The sequence below is a fragment of the Chelonoidis abingdonii genome, chromosome 13 (assembly GCF_003597395.2).
Source record: "Chelonoidis abingdonii isolate Lonesome George chromosome 13, CheloAbing_2.0, whole genome shotgun sequence".
Taxonomy (NCBI): domain Eukaryota; kingdom Metazoa; phylum Chordata; order Testudines; family Testudinidae; genus Chelonoidis; species Chelonoidis abingdonii.
The window spans coordinates 4,582,601-4,597,849 of record NC_133781.1 but is presented as its reverse complement, the minus strand read 5'-3'; the positions used below and the strand labels follow the sequence as shown (position 1 = coordinate 4,597,849).

At 48.3% G+C, this 15,249-nt stretch overlaps 2 protein-coding genes across 2 annotated transcripts in view; both read left to right on the top strand.

Moving 5' to 3' along the window:
* LOC116825935 (uncharacterized) overlaps nt 1-15,249 on the top strand; it is a 299,602-nt gene that overhangs the window by 5,801 nt on the left and 278,552 nt on the right. The gene's annotated exons all lie outside the window — the stretch shown is intronic.
* Nucleotides 1-15,249, top strand: part of LOC116837182 (uncharacterized) — a 233,574-nt gene that overhangs the window by 246 nt on the left and 218,079 nt on the right. Inside the window, 2 exon segments of the mRNA XM_075072051.1 lie at nt 2,518-2,614; nt 2,795-3,980. Coding sequence (XP_074928152.1) covers nt 2,518-2,614; nt 2,795-3,980 — 1,283 coding nt within the window.

The following is a 15,249-nucleotide window of genomic DNA, read 5'->3' as shown; positions in this document are numbered from 1 at the left end:
AGAAGGTGCTGAGAAGGGAATGAGCTGCTGAGATGTATTTAATAAGGGGCACTCAGGGTGCCAGTAACTGAGCGGGTGGGACTGTTGCTCACTGAGTGGAAGATTCTTGCTATTCCAGGAGCCAGTGACCTTCGAGGAGGTATGCATCACATGCATCCGACGAAGTGGGCATTCACCCACGAAAGCTCATGCTCCAATACATCTGTTAGTCTGTAAGGTCCCACAGGATTTTTTGCTGCTTTTCGAGGAGGTATGTGTGTATTTCAGTGAGCAGCAGTGTGCTCTGATAGACCCAAGTCAGAGAGCCCTCTACAGGGATGTCACGAGGAAGGGTTCCTGTCCTCTCAGGTGTTAGAATCTGTGGGGTCCCTGAAGCAGCTGGCTTGGGTTCTACTCAGGGTCCTTTTCCACTCCCTTAAGTTTCATGGGGATCAGCCCCACAGTGTGTGTGCATGTGTTACAAAGAGTGACAGTCCCTTTCACTCCCCTTCCCCTGGGAGAGGAGATTCAAGGACACACCCGTGGTTAGGGCTGGTCAAAATATTTGCAACTGAACAGTTTTCCGTCAAAAAATGCCATTTAATCAAAATCAAAATGTCTCACCAGAACATGTCCATTTCAATTAAATTTTCAATGAGAGAAAGCCAAGCTGTTTCATTTTGACAATGTCAGTGTCTCACTTGGACTCATCTTGTTTGCACTTTTATAGGCATATGTACATTTTAATATTGTATTATATTAGAGAATATTATGTATGTGTCCTGTTCTGGTGCCCACAATTCAAGAAGGAAGGATGTTGATAAATTGGAGAGGGTTCAGAGAAGAGCCACAAGAATGACTAAAATATTAAAAAACCTGCCTTATTGTGATAGACTCAAGGAGCTCAGACAGAAGAGAAGGTGAGGGGGTGACTTGATCACAGTCTATAAGTACCTAGATGGGGAACAAATGTTTAATAATGAGCTCTTCATTCTAGCAGAGCAGAGTCTAACATAATACATTGGCTGGAAGCTGAAGCTAGACAAATTCAGACTAGATACAAGGTGTACATTTTAACAGTGAGAGTAATTAAGCACTGGAACAATTTACCAAGGTTCATCGCGCATTCTCTATCCCTGAGAATTTTAAAATCAGGATTGAGTGCTTTTCTATCAGCTCTGCTGTAGGAATTGTTTGGGGACAGTTCTCTGGCCTGTGTTATACAGGACGTCAGACTAGATGAACACAAGGGTCCCTTTTGGCTTTGGAATCTCTGAATCTGCGATAGTGACACAACACATCTGCCAGCAGACATCTGACTCTCCCAGAGCATGTCCATGGACCTTTTCTCCCAACTTCCAGCACACAGTTGGGGTTTAAATCACGTCTCTATAATAAATATTCTCTGGCTGTGTTGCAAGCTGTGACGATGTGGTTCTGGCGGGACCCAACTGAGAGTGCCAATTCAGGACCAATTGCTCAAACAGGGCAGTCACAGCCCTAGGCTGGGGTTTTTCCACCTCTAAGGCAAACCAAACCAGCCAGACAAAACACTTCAGTGTCACCCCTCTGGCTAACCGCAAGTCATACAAGCAATTTCCTTAGACACTCCAGTCTCCCAGTATCACCACCAGTCCCACATGTCCTGGGGATGAATGGTTATGAAAACCAAACACCCCAGTAAAAGAAAAAGGTTCTCTCGATCCCAAAGGACCAAGCCCCAGACCCAGGTCAATATACCCCTCAGATCTTACCCACAAATCACGCTGTTGCCAATCCTTTAGAATCTAAAATCTAAAGCTTTATTCATAAAAGGAAAAAGATAAAGAGGAGAGCTAGAATTGGTTAAACTGGATCAATTACATACAGTAATGGCAAAGTCCTTAGTTCAGGCTTGTAGCAGTGATGAAGTAAACCGCAGGTTCAAATTAAGTCTCTGGAGTACATCCCCTGCTGGGATGGGTCATCAGTCCCTTGTGTAGAGCTTCAGCTTGCAGCAAAGTCCCTCCAGAGGTAAGAAGCAGGATTGAAGACAAAATGGAGATCAGGCCTTCGCCTTATATAGACTTTTCCAGGTGTAAGAACACTCCTTTGTTCCTACTGTGGAAAGTTACAGCAAAATGGAGTTTGCAGTCACATGGGCCAGTTTCTGCTCACTCCAGTGAGTCACAGGGCGTATCCGCCTTCTCTCGATGGGTCAATTTGTGTAGTTGATGGTCCTTAATGGGCCATCAAGCAGACTAAGCAGAGCTGACACCAGCTTGTCTGAGACTTTTTCCAGTAACACAGAACAAGTTTGAAATACAGACAATACACAGCCAATATTCATAACTTCAACTACAGAAATGATACAGGCATACAGACAGCATAATCATAACCAGTAACCCGTAACCTGGTCTTAGACACCTTATATGACCCCCTTTACATAGAATTTGGTGCCACTACAGAACCTTGGTTGCAACCCATGTTCTATATGGTCCCAGTTTATATCAATAACGTCACACAAGCCCTGATCTTGCTTGTTCTCTTTCCCCCAAGCCCGATGTGATCTCCTGGATGGAGCGGAGGAAAGAGCTGTGGACCCCAGATCTGCAGGACTCTGAGGAACTGGAACTTCTGAGTGATGTCTGCACAGGTGAGGAATTGGTTACATCAGCCAGGAAACGATTGCAGCAGGAAGGATGGTTTGTGACCAAGGAACTCTCTCCTGATTTTTCTCTCTCCAGTAGTTATTTGGGGTTCTTCCTCCCTCTCTGAGGTTCCCTTCCCCCCAGCACAGGGAGTGACTCCTGTCTGCATTCTCTCTCTGTCCCAGCAGGTGATGGTACGGGGAGTGAGAGCGAGGAGGAGACCCCTCAGCAGGAAGGTCCCAAGCCAGTGGAACCACATGGTGTGGTATCGGGAAGAGCCGAAAGGGACATTTCCCAGAGTCCTGAGCAGGGAAACCCTCGAGGGACAGGGAAGAGCAGATCATCCCACCCGGGCAGAGGTGTCAATCAGCTCAAAGATGTCGGGGAGCGGCCCTACCGGTGTGAGGACTGCGGGAAAAGCTTCAGCAGCAGCTCAGCCCTCATCATCCACCGGCGGATTCACACTGGGGAGAGACCCTACAAGTGCCCCGAGTGCGGGAACAGCTTCAATCAGAACTCGGCGCTGATCGCACACCGGCGCATCCACACTGGCGAGAAGCCGTATGAGTGCCCCGACTGCAGGAAGCGCTTCAGCCACGGCTCCACCCTCATCAAGCACCAGCGCACCCACACAGGCGAGAAGCCCTACCAGTGCGAGGAGTGCGGGAAGTGCTTCAGCATCCGATCGACCCACGTGCGGCACCAGAAGACCCACACGGGCGAGCGGCCCTACGTCTGTGGGGAGTGCGGCAAGAGCTTCAGTGACAGCTCCTACTTTGTGCAGCACCAGCGGGTCCATATGGGCGACATGCCCTACGCCTGCCGGGACTGTGGAAAGAACTTCATCTGGAGCTCAGCCCTGCTGCGGCACCGGCGCATCCACACCGGCGAGAAGCCCTACATCTGTGGCGACTGTGGAAAGAGCTTCAGCGAGAACTCCACCCTGCTGCGGCACCGACGCATCCACACTGGGGAGAGGCTCTACAAGTGCACCCAGTGCGGAAAGAGCTTCAACGACAGCTCCTCCCTCATGCGGCACCAGCGCGTCCACACTGGGGAGCGCCCCTACCAGTGCCCCCAGTGTAGCAAGAGCTTCGTGGACAGCTCCACCCTCATATGCCACCAGCGCACCCACACCGGCGAGCGCCCCTACACCTGCCCAGACTGTGGCAAGAGCTTCACCGAGAGCTCCACCCTCATCACCCACCACCGTGTGCACACAGGAGAGCGGCCCTACACCTGTCCTGACTGTGGCAAGAGCTTCAGCCAGAGCTCCAACCTTGTCACCCATCAGCGCATCCACACTGGCGAGCGACCCTACACCTGTGCCCAGTGCGGGAAGAGCTTCTACCGTAGCTCGGACCTCATCCGACACCACAGGACCCATACGGGTGAGAAGCGCTATAAGTGCCCTACCTAGATCCAGCTGAGCAGCTCTGGGTATCTGAGGGGACGTGGCTCCCTGCAAGGAGAGCTGATCTTGTGGCCAGCATACACAGCTGCCTGCATGAGCACTCCAGATAGAGGGCACATGGTGGGTGAGACATCTGCATGTGCCAGGGCTCTGTTTTCACAGCCGTATGTGTGAGCCCTTTTGGACAGAGGGCGTATGGTGCATGAATCGTCTGCCGAGGCACTGTTCTTTCGCTCACCTTCTTCTGAGAGTTTGTGCAAGTGAATTTGCCTTTGATGCCTCCTTATTGACTTTTTTGTTGTTGTTGTTATTGGTAATGGAGTCAACTCAGGAATCATTTTGGTAAATATTTTTCCATCCCGGCCTTTTGCATAAGCTAGTTTTCTGAAGCAACGATCCTTCAATAATAAGTTAGTGGAGTTTTGTTGTTGTTTTTCGAAAAGTAACAAAGAGCCCTTGTCACTGTGACCTGTGGGGACAGACTGTGCTGAACAGTGGCAGTTTTGCTGTCGATGGTGACATACTGTTTTGTGTGTGAGTCTTTGGACAAGGGACACATGACGCCTGAACCCTTTTGATGTGTAGAATTTGAGGCCCTTTTCCTTCTCACATCTCTGCATGCCAGAGGGTTTGAGCAGCGGAAGCTTTCATGGTTAGTAAGCTCCTGTGGGTGTTGGATTTCAGCACTAAGAAAGGGGTTCTCCTTGGCCCTGTCACTCCACTGCATCCCGCAAGACAAAAACAACATACAGCCCTGGGCCACACACCCAGCCAGCTGATACAGTCCCTGAGACACTTTTCAGATCCTCATGGGTGTCAGCAGCTCAATCCATATGATGCCTCTGAGACCTGTGTTGGTCTGTGTTGAGCTCTCAATCATTGCTTGGCTGTGGCATCTAGGAGAAGGCACTGCATTGCTCTCGCATCTGGATGGTGGGGGCTAGGCGTTAGCTGTTCTGTGCTGGAGGCTTCTCACTGCCTACAGCATCGTGCAGATATGCCCTAATGGGCTGAGCATTATTTAGCAGGGCTGGGCTTGTGCATGTAACCCTTGGACTGAGGAGGAAACTTCAGCGCATTGGGCCAGTTTTTTTAAGGTATTTAGGCACCTAGTGGGATTTTCAAAAGCTTCTAGGTACCCAGCACCCATTGACATCAATGAATTTCAGGTGCCTAGGCTTGCATGTTCATGGCCTGCAGGGTCAAGTCAATGCATACGAGTGCCTAATTCCCTTAAGCTCCTTTGGAGGCCCTAACTATAATTCCTCTCTGCACAGAGGGCCAGCACAAAGTCTATGCACTAATCTAAGCACTGATGTCTGCAGCTGAAATCAAACATGGGATGCTGATTCTCCAATGTCTAGCAAGGGCTGATTTCTGAGGACCATCTCTGTGTGACTTAGAGCCACTATCTGCTGTAACGGGGATCCAGAGAGAAGACCCCAAAGTTACTTCTGATGAGGACAGAGGAGTGCGAGCTTAGAGAGGAGCAGACTTAGGAGACTTCATCCCATGAAGTTTTATGGGCCAAAGCACCCACAAGAGGGGCCTGATTTTCTGACTAGCTCAGTGTGCAGGATGGTCTACGTACAAGCTGAATGCTGTTGGAGATCTGGCCGCTTGTTATGTAAGTAGCAAATGTTAGCAAAAAATAACTCCCAGGGTTATTAGGAGTTTTTTTAAATAAAAAAGCTACCCAATAAAAAGTGTGGAAACAGTGAAACACTCAGGTCATGTGCATCAATGTAGGAATACACTTGCAGTTCATACATTCTGTAACAAACACCTGTGCGGGGGCGCTGGCTGTGGGGACACTACTGGGTCCCAGGATTATCAAAGGAGATCCCCAACATATAAGTGGTCTGGGGCTGATGGGAACCTGGCCACAGGGAGGCTGCCAGGAAGCATATTGCTCTGGGACTTTGTAATTACATTATATACATCAGTCCTGGAGTATAGGTGGTCACAAACAGCATGCAGGCAACCCCCTCTTCCCTCTCCCCTCCCCTCCTCAGGATCTCAGTGCAAACTCCAGAGTCTGTTTCACTAGGAGCAAGCCTTCCCCCAGAAGTTACTAGTTAGAGAGATGAAAGCAGATTGCAAACTTCCCCTAACTGCTTGCACAAAAGAAACCACATCACAGACTTGTCTTCGAAGAAAAGTTCTTCTGTAGTTACATGCCCCAGGAGGGCCCAGGAAAAGAATTAGTAAGCCCATGTGTAACTGGGCCAGAGTGACGGTTATGGGTTCAGTCATTTCTGACCCATTCCCTTTCTAAGCAATTTTGATGGGGAGTCACAGACCTGGAGTCTGTAGCAAGAAGGCTGGTTGTGGCATTGGGCTGGGACTGCTCTCTCAGCCTCCCTGTATCACCTCAGGCCAGTCACCGAATCTGTATGTGCTTCAGTTTCCCTGTGTGGGGGTAATGGGGGGTAATAATCCTGCCTGCTCTGTTTAGACAGAGCTGTCTGGGGCAGGGACCCTCTCGGGGTCTGCGCATCCCGACAATAGGGGCCGGTTCTCAACACCTTGAGGTGCTCACGTAGTACAATTCATAACAATCACCCCATCCCAGACACCCCCATCAGGGCTGTGCACAAAGTCCCACAAAAGCTATTTTTTCAGACCATTGATTGGTCCCTGTCCCAAGCATGAATTCCACCCTGTAACTGATTGTCAGACATCCCAGAGGTATCCCAGCAAATTCCCTGGCTGTATTCAGTCAGTTCCAGCAACGTCTCAACCTCATCCCCAGGCTGCCTCCCTTGGGGGGCTCAGCTCTCACAAAGCTGGGCAGCTTGCCACTCCCATGAAGCCAGGCTCCAGGGGATACTTACAGGTGAGTTTAGATGTTGTGGCCACATCAGCACTGGCCTCCCCTCTCTGCGGATCCAGCCAACAGAAATAAGGAGGCACTGGGAGTCTGGGGTGTTTCTGTGGGGACACAGGTTTGCCCCAGAGGATCCCTCACAGCAGAAGAGTCCAAATGGCCCAGCGGGCTGCCTGGAGCCCTAGATAGCAGCACGCTTGGGTGTATTTGTTCTGCAGGATCCTCTCTGTTCAGGAAGAAGACAGAATCTGGAAAATCCAGGGAGGAGCATGAGGTGGTTGATTTGCAGTAAACTTAAGCTCCAATGGCTCAGTAAGCCCCATTTGTAAAGAAGCAAGAAGGGCCATGATGTTTGGGAGAGGACTGGTTGGCACCGCTGGATTTGGAAGAGGGTAGGTTCCCATTTGTCCCCTGTGTTATTTGTGGTCCCACTTCCTGCTGTTCTGGGGCATCTGGGCATCAGGTGAGTTTGTGTCACAGCAGCTGAAGGTTTCAGGGACCTGTCTTCAGCCTGTGAGGAAGGCTTGGTCTACACTACGCGTTTAAACTGATTTTAGCAGCGTTAAACCGATTTAACGCTGTAGCCATCCACACTACAAGGCCTTTATGTCGATATAAAGGGCTCTTTAAATCGGTTTCTGTACTCCTCCCTAACGAGAGGAGTAGCGCTAAAATCGGTATTGGGCTTAAAAAAAAATCGGGTTTATTTTTTTCCCCCATAATCGGATTTAGGGGTGGTAAAGTTTTTGGTTGGGGGCCCCAAACCCCCAAATTCCCCGAAAACCGTTGGATACATTTGGGGCCTCTTGGGCGGGGCAGTAATCATTTTCCCACCAGTGCAAAAAACCCACTTTTTGTTGAACCGACGCTTTTTTGACAGGGCCCCATTAACAGGGGGGAAAAATCTTCGGAACTCGTAGTTGCAGTGGCCCCCCAGGTAAAAACAAAGGGAAAAAAAAAGCCCCCCAACCATTTTTTTTGAAGGGATTTTAACAATTTCCTGTTTTTTGGCCCCAAGCAATGAAAAGGGAAGGCCCTTGTAATTTTCAGGCACGGGTTTTGGGTGGGTGGCCAATGGGACCCAAGTTTGCCACCCCAGTTTTCCCAAATTCCCAAAAAAAGGGGAAGGAGGGGGCTTCCCCCAGGGGGGCCCATTTTGGGCGTAACATACCAGGAAGAATTGTACTGGGATTTCTTGAAATCGCTTTGTTATGGGGAGGGGGACCAAAATCTGTTTTCTAATCCCCAACCCAGCCCTTTCCAGGGAAGGCTTTACAGAAAGACGGAAATTTTGGAAAAAATGGCCCAAAAAAAAAATTTCTCCCGTTTTTGATAGGAAAAAAGAAGGGCTCCCCCACAGGGCTCACTAAACCACAAAGTGGGCTTGTGTGGGTGAACCAAGCGTTTAAAACGGGAAAAAAAAGCCCACAAAAGGAATCAAAAAATGGGAATTTGGCTCCATGGGGGGGGAGGGGGGAGGGGGTTTACTTTGAGGGGGGACTTCCCAGGGCTTTATTCCCACAGTCCCCCAACAAGGCCAAAGTCCCTCCCGGAAAAAGCATAATTTTGCATTTCCTTGGGGCTGAAGGTCCCCAAGGTGGGGCCCTGGTTAAGGTTTCCAAAAAAAAACCATATTGGGGGGTTCCAGCCGGTGGGTTTCAGGGTATAAGCTCGTTTTTTTCGTCAATTTTACTCTTCCCTTTCCCCCCCAAAAACGTGGGGGAAAAGAAAAAGGGAAAAAAAAAAATTTTTTCCCTTTCTTGGGGGGGGGGAACTTTTTTTTTTTCAGGTTTGTCAAAACCCTATGTCTTTTTTTTTACTGGAAAAAAATGCTGGTGGTAAAAAAAAACGGGGGTAATTTTGCGATTTTGGGCGGGCAAATTTAAGGGCCAGTTGAAGGGGAAAAGCCAGGTTATTTTTTTTTGTGCTTCCCTTCCTTTCTTTTTGTTCCCCTTTCCCCCCCGTTTGGGGCCCAGGATTTGGTATAAAATATTTGATGGAACTGATATTTAATGTTTTTCCCCAATTTTCAAACCATCAGCCCGTTGAGGAGTTGGCTTTTTTTCCCTGGGCTTTTTGGGCCCTTTCCCAGGTTTGGAGGGGGCTCGGGCCTTGGGGGCGGGCCTTGAGGTTAAAAAAAAACTTAGGGGAATGGGGAATTTTTTCCTGGGTTTCATTTTCCCAGGTAAGGGGGATGGTTTAAAACCAAAGAAAACGGCTTTTTGGTAAAACCGTCCCCCGTTAAATTCATCCCAAAAACCTTTAGGGGGGCTGAAGCTTCCCATTTTCCAGGGGCCCCCCTTTCCCTTTTTTTTTTCTGTTAAAAGAAAAAAAAGGATTTTCTATTTTCTGTTTGCTTTTTGCCCTGGGGAACTAAAAGGTCATAAAAGCAGTTGGGCAAAAAAAAAATGCCATTGGGGCTTTTTTCCCTCCCCCCCTTTGCCCTGCAAAACTGCTTTTTTAATGGTTTCCTTGGCCTGGGGACTTGTTTCATAATAAGCCCCCCACTGGGGAAAAAGGTTTGCCTCCCCCCTCAATTTTTTTTTTTTTTCACTTAAAAACCCAAGTTCCACTGTTTTTTTAATTTCCTTTTTTTTCATTTTTTTTTATTAAAAAACTTTTCCATGAACAAAACCAAAATGGGGGGGGAACCAAAACTTTTGCCCCTGCACGGTAAGCCCCAGGAAAAGGGTTTTGGGGGGAGGAGGGGAAAAAAAATTCAAAAAAAAACGGGGTGGGGGTTTGTTTTTTTCCCCAAGGGGCCCACCCCCCCGTTTTGGCCAAAAAATGGGGGCATGGTGTAGCTCATTCCAATTTTTTTTTCTTGGGCGTTGGGGATTTTTTTGGAACCATTGGGAGGAAGCAAGCTTTTGCTCTCTGGCTCTTTCCTTTTCTTGGATAAATAAACCCCCAAACTGGTTTTTCTAGTTTTTCTAAGCAAACAAAACTTTGCCCCCCATTATTCTCTAGGGGGCCAAGGGGGGAACTGGAAAACCTCTATTTTTTTAGGGGGGGAAAAAAAAAAAAAAAAACTAATAAAAAGGGAGGGATTTGAACTGTCAGGGGGGAAGTTCAATTTCCCCAGGTTTTTGCCTTTTTGCGCCCCCCTGGGGGGGGCGAAATTTTTTTTCCAAAGCCAGGGGCCAACCCATTGAAATAAGCAAAGCAGGGCAAAGGGGACAGTAACCAGAAAGGGGGGGACAGAATTTTTAAAAAAACCGTTTCCTTTTTCTCATTTTTCAAATTGCCACATTTTTTTTTCAAAACACTGGCCTTGGCAAGCAAAGTTACCAGACATTTTTTTTAACCAAACGGGACTGATTAAAACCTTCTTTTTTGCTATTCTAATTCATGCAAAAAGCCAAGGAAAATGGGAATTTTTTTTTTGCTTTGTGGTTGCTTTTAGGCAACTTGGAGGTATTTCAATTTCCTTTCTTGTTGTCCCGCGGGGTTTTCATTCAGCCCCCAGTATAACAAATTTAAACACACGGTTGGGGACTTTGTAAAAAAAAAAAAAAAAAAAAAAATTTGTTTGAAACGGGGGGGGGCTCCCCCATTTTGGTTTTGCCGTTTTTGCTAAAAATTTGGGCCATCTTTTTTGGCCCCAAAAAGGGCAATTCCCAGGGGGGGGGAAAAAAAAAAAGGGGCCCAAAAAAATTAATTTTTTTCCTTGCCGTTGCTTTCCCCTGGAGGGGGAAGGGGAATTGGGACTGATGGGGGGACCATTTACCCATAAAAACCCAAACCCACGCACGACAAATGATTTTTTTTTTTGGCCCCAATCAAAAGCCCCTTGGGCTTTTTCTCAAAAGAACCCAAGGAATTTTTTCTAAAGGGGGGCGGGGGAGGGACTTTTGGGGGGGGGCGGGAACTATGAGATAGCTACGGAATAGCTACCTACAGTGCAAGCTCCGGAAATCGAGGCTAGCCTCGGATCATGGACGCACACCGCCGAATTAATGTGCTTAGTGTGGCCGCGTGCACTTGACTTTATACAATCTGTTTTATAAAACCGGTTTATGTAAAATCGGAACAATCTCGTAGTGTAGACGTACCCTGAGTTGCAGGGGGAGGTTGCAACCCGATACTTCTGCAGGGAAGAGCTTTGATGAGGAAATAGGAAGGGCAACGGTAGTTAGGGAGAGATCTGCCTTAACGCCCCTTCATGCCCAGCCAGGGCTGGACTTTCTCCAGGGGCTGGAATCAGCCCCTGGGGCAGCCCTGGGCTCTGCTGACACCAGCCCCTGAGCCGGAGCCTGCAGGTGAGGGGAGAGACCCGGGGGAAGGGCTGGGGCCGGTGTGGTTTGTGCTGTTACACCAGACAGGAAAGTGACTCTTTGCCCCAGCTCTGCTCCCGGGCAGGGGTCTGCGAGTCCCAGAGCTGCTGACCTCCCTGACCCCCCCAGGCTTTGCTCCCTGAGCACCTGCAGGAGCCAAGCCAACTCCAGGAGAGTGAACATCCTGGGATCAGACCAGAGAACAAATCTCCCAGCCCAAGGAGAAGGGGCAGGAGGGAGATGGGAGGAGAGATGGCAGAGGCAGTAGGAGCAATCAGTGTGGAGGGAGGTTCCTGGCTCCCAGCCCTGCCCAGCTGCATTCCCTGGCAGCACCCTGGGGCAGATTGACTTTCTTGGGACAAGGTGAGGAGCAGGAAGAGGAAAAGCCAGTTCCTGCATCTGCCAAGTCCCCACACTGCTGGGGGAATGTGCTGCCCTGGGGACAGTGTTGGGGGATTCCCCAAGCAGCTCCTTAAATTCTGTCTCCTGCTAAAAACATAAATGTGCTCCAGAATCTTAACTTCACTTTAAAATAAACAGTATGCCCACCAGCTCTCAAGTATGCAAAGAAACCTTTGAAAATGTGAAGGGAGTGAGACTGATGCAGATTTGTCTGCCTGAGTTTGTAGCCAGCCTAAAACAATAGCACCAAGTGGTGGGAACTGTCCCCATTCAGGCAATAATCCTGTCATAATCATACAGCTAAGGGTAGCATAAAATCCCTCCTTTACCTGTAAGGGGTTAAGAAGCTCAAATAACCTGGTTGGCACCTGACCAAAAGGACCAGTAAGGAAAGAAGATACTTTTAAATTGGGTGTGTGTGTGTGGGGGGGGGGGTTGTTTGTGCTCTCTTTTTCTGTTCCCTCTCTGGACAGAGAGAGAGACCAAGCAGGTAAAACATCTCCTGTAAACATTCCTGAAATGAAGCATCTAAAATTACAGAAATTCTAAGTAATGGCAAGGAAATGCGTTAGCTTGTCTTTTGTTTTAGCTTGTGAATTTTCCCTATGCTAAGAGGTAATTTCATTCCTGTTTTGTAACTGGAAAGCAGAGTCAGAGGGGAATTCTCAGTGTTTTAAATCTTTTTATTTACCCTGTAAAGTTACCTTCCATCTTGATTTTGCAGGTGTGATTTTTTTACTTTTTTTAAAAATAAAAGTCGTCTTTTAAGAACCTGATTGATTTTCAGTGTTCTAAAAACCCAGGGGTTTGGTCTGTGCTCACTTTGTAACCAATTGGTTAGCATATTATTCTCAATCCTCCCAGTGAAGGGGGTTGGGGGAATATTTTGGGGACACAGGGACTCCAAGTGGCCCTTTTCCCTGGAGTTTTGTCTAAATTACTGGTGGTGGCAGCAATACCATCCAAGGAGAAGGAAAGGATTTGTGCCTTGGGGAAGTTTTAACCTAAGCTGGTAGAAATAAGCGTAAGGTGTCTTTCATGCGGGTCCCCCACATCTGTACCCCAGAGTTCAGAGTGGGGAGGGAACCCTGACAAATCCCTAAAGGAGACATTTAGATATTGCAGCAGTATTAACTGCCTGGTTTAGCTGGAACATAAATCTAATCTGCATCCCTGTTGCTGCAATGTGGGGTTGGAGATCTGGGATGCAGGGTAGTGTCACACTCCAATGGCCCCCTCCCTCAAGGGGTCCTCCTGGGGGAGGCAGATCAGCACTGTATATTGCTAATGCTGTTGCAAGCATCACAGGGCATTTGGGGGAAGGTCAAAGGTGTGAGTATGGAATGGAAGATTCCTTTGCAGTGTACGACAGGCAGAGGGGGAAGAAGGAAGAAAGCAGAGAACGGGTTAACTCAACACTCCAGCTTGCTCAGTCAGAAAATAGGGCACCGACTCCAGCCCAAAGCCACAGTTCACAGTTGACGCTTGGCTGCCTGCCGAGAAAGTCAAGAGCCTGGAATCCACCAAGCAGCCATGAGAAAGGAAGATGCAACTAAATAGACCTACAGAGGCAGCCCATAACAAGCGAGACAAGCAAAGGCCAGCACAAAAAATCCTCCAGAAAACAACAAAGTCTAACCAGTGTGTTTTGCGAAAATTAAGGAGACCACAAAAAGCTGGTTTTAACTGGTACAAAGAGCATCAGGAGCAGAGGTCCCTAAACAAAACACCCCCAATGGAACACGGGACTTAAAAACCCTCCCAAAAGCCAAAGCAAGCCAGAGATCACAGCGGACCCCGGGCGACCTGGGCCCAGGACAAGAACTCAGGTCCATCCATCCCCCTCTTCTTCTGACTTTACACCCAGGCTTGGCCAGCCTTGGGTAGTGCGGGTGTGAGTATGAAAGTGGGTTAAGGCTTGAGGGCACTAACACTTTCTTCCTTCCTCTGAGTGATGTGGGGAACCTCCCTCTCCCAGCACTCTGCTGTTGTTTTATTATTTTATTAATAAAGCTTTAAAACTTAGACACTTGGTGTGTTCCATCATCTCCTTCCCAAACAATCCTGTGGCCTCAGCCTGATCACCTGATGCCTCAGGCAGATTGGTAACAGAAATCTGTCACAGTAGGGGGGGGGGGGGGGGTGGAGTGTAAAATAGGACAAGGAGCCAACTTGTTTCTGCCCAGATTACTAGGGGAGGGAACTACATCCTCCCTGCTACCAAAGAAAGTCCTGCCCCTTCGGAGCCTGCCCACACACTGGAATGGAAACAGGAGCTGCATCCACAACCCTGACTCTTTGGTCCCAAACTGCTTCCTAATTGTCCTCTGGGGCAGGGAGACAGTTCCCTGCCACAGAGATCTTACAGCTGGGCCTCCTGACATTCATGACCAGGACTCCTAGTTTATTGTGGAAAAATAAATTCTCCAATAAAAAACCCTAAAACTCCAGTTTTTTCTGTGATTAAAATGAAAGGCTGAACTTTCGTTTCTCTAGCCCCAATATATATAGGTATCAGTTGAACCCAATGTTTTATTGATATACAGCAGAATCCCATATATCTGATCTAACTGGGACTGGGGCCAGATCAGATAATCAAAAATTTGGATCATCAGCAGGGGCTCAGACTGTCAGCAATAGGAGGTGGGGATGAAATATCAGTTTCCCATATTCCTGTGTGTGCACTGATGGTTTGACTAATGTGGAGAGCTGGATAATGGAGGATCAGATAAATGAAGTTATACTGTATATGTTTTTATTTTTTCACAAAATGTAAAAATAAAAGATTCTCTGTAAAAATGCAAATTCTGCATTTTTCCATGGCAAACGGATTCCTAGGATTCCTGTTCATGACCCACTTGGGAGTCACAACCACTTAATTGAGGAGTGCATGCTTTAAAATTCAGAAATTCTCTTTTCCATCCCTGCTGATGACCCAAAGGGAAGTTTCCCTCCCCTCCAACAAACAAGAACAAACCCCACTTAGATTATTTTGAGATGACATCTAGTCATCCTGTCTCCTTCTGAGCTGCAGGACCCAGTGCCACGGTGCTCTGAGCCTTTGATGAGGCCTCTAGATGCAACTGCAGGATTACGATCTCACAGTAGCAAGACTGATAGAGTTTAAGACCATAGTTATGGTTGTGTCAGAACTGGCTGGTATACCAGGTCAGGTCGGTACCTCCACATCTCAGCTCTGTTCCGAAACCCTTTCTGGTAAACCTGCCACTTGGGGAATTGGAACCAAATGTCTGCCGTGGATGGCTGTGTGTGTGCAGGGATCCCCGGGCTGTGTTTGGATGGGGTGGATTTTTCAGGAAATTTGGGAAAACCAGCACACTGGAAAAGCCAGCCTTTTCCCCACTCTGCGCACATTCAGTGCCCCCTGCCAGAGCAGAACCACTGCGACAGCAGAGACAATCAGCCACTCAGTGCGCCCCCATCCAGCCCCTTTGCTCATTTGGGGAGGGTCACTATGACCCTGGTTGTCATGGCAATGGATGCCTTTGCTATTTGGTTTCCCTCTGACTCCCCCCCCCCACACACATACACCCATTGATACAAAGCAGGGTCCCAGCAGGCACTGCAGTGAAAGCAGCAGGGCTCCTTTGGGTGGGGACTGGATGGCACATGAAAATAAGGTACAAAATTACAGATCCTTCTTATGGAGATTGGCTAGCTGCTTTTTGGACTTGGGGTGGGGTAGTGATGGGCTCT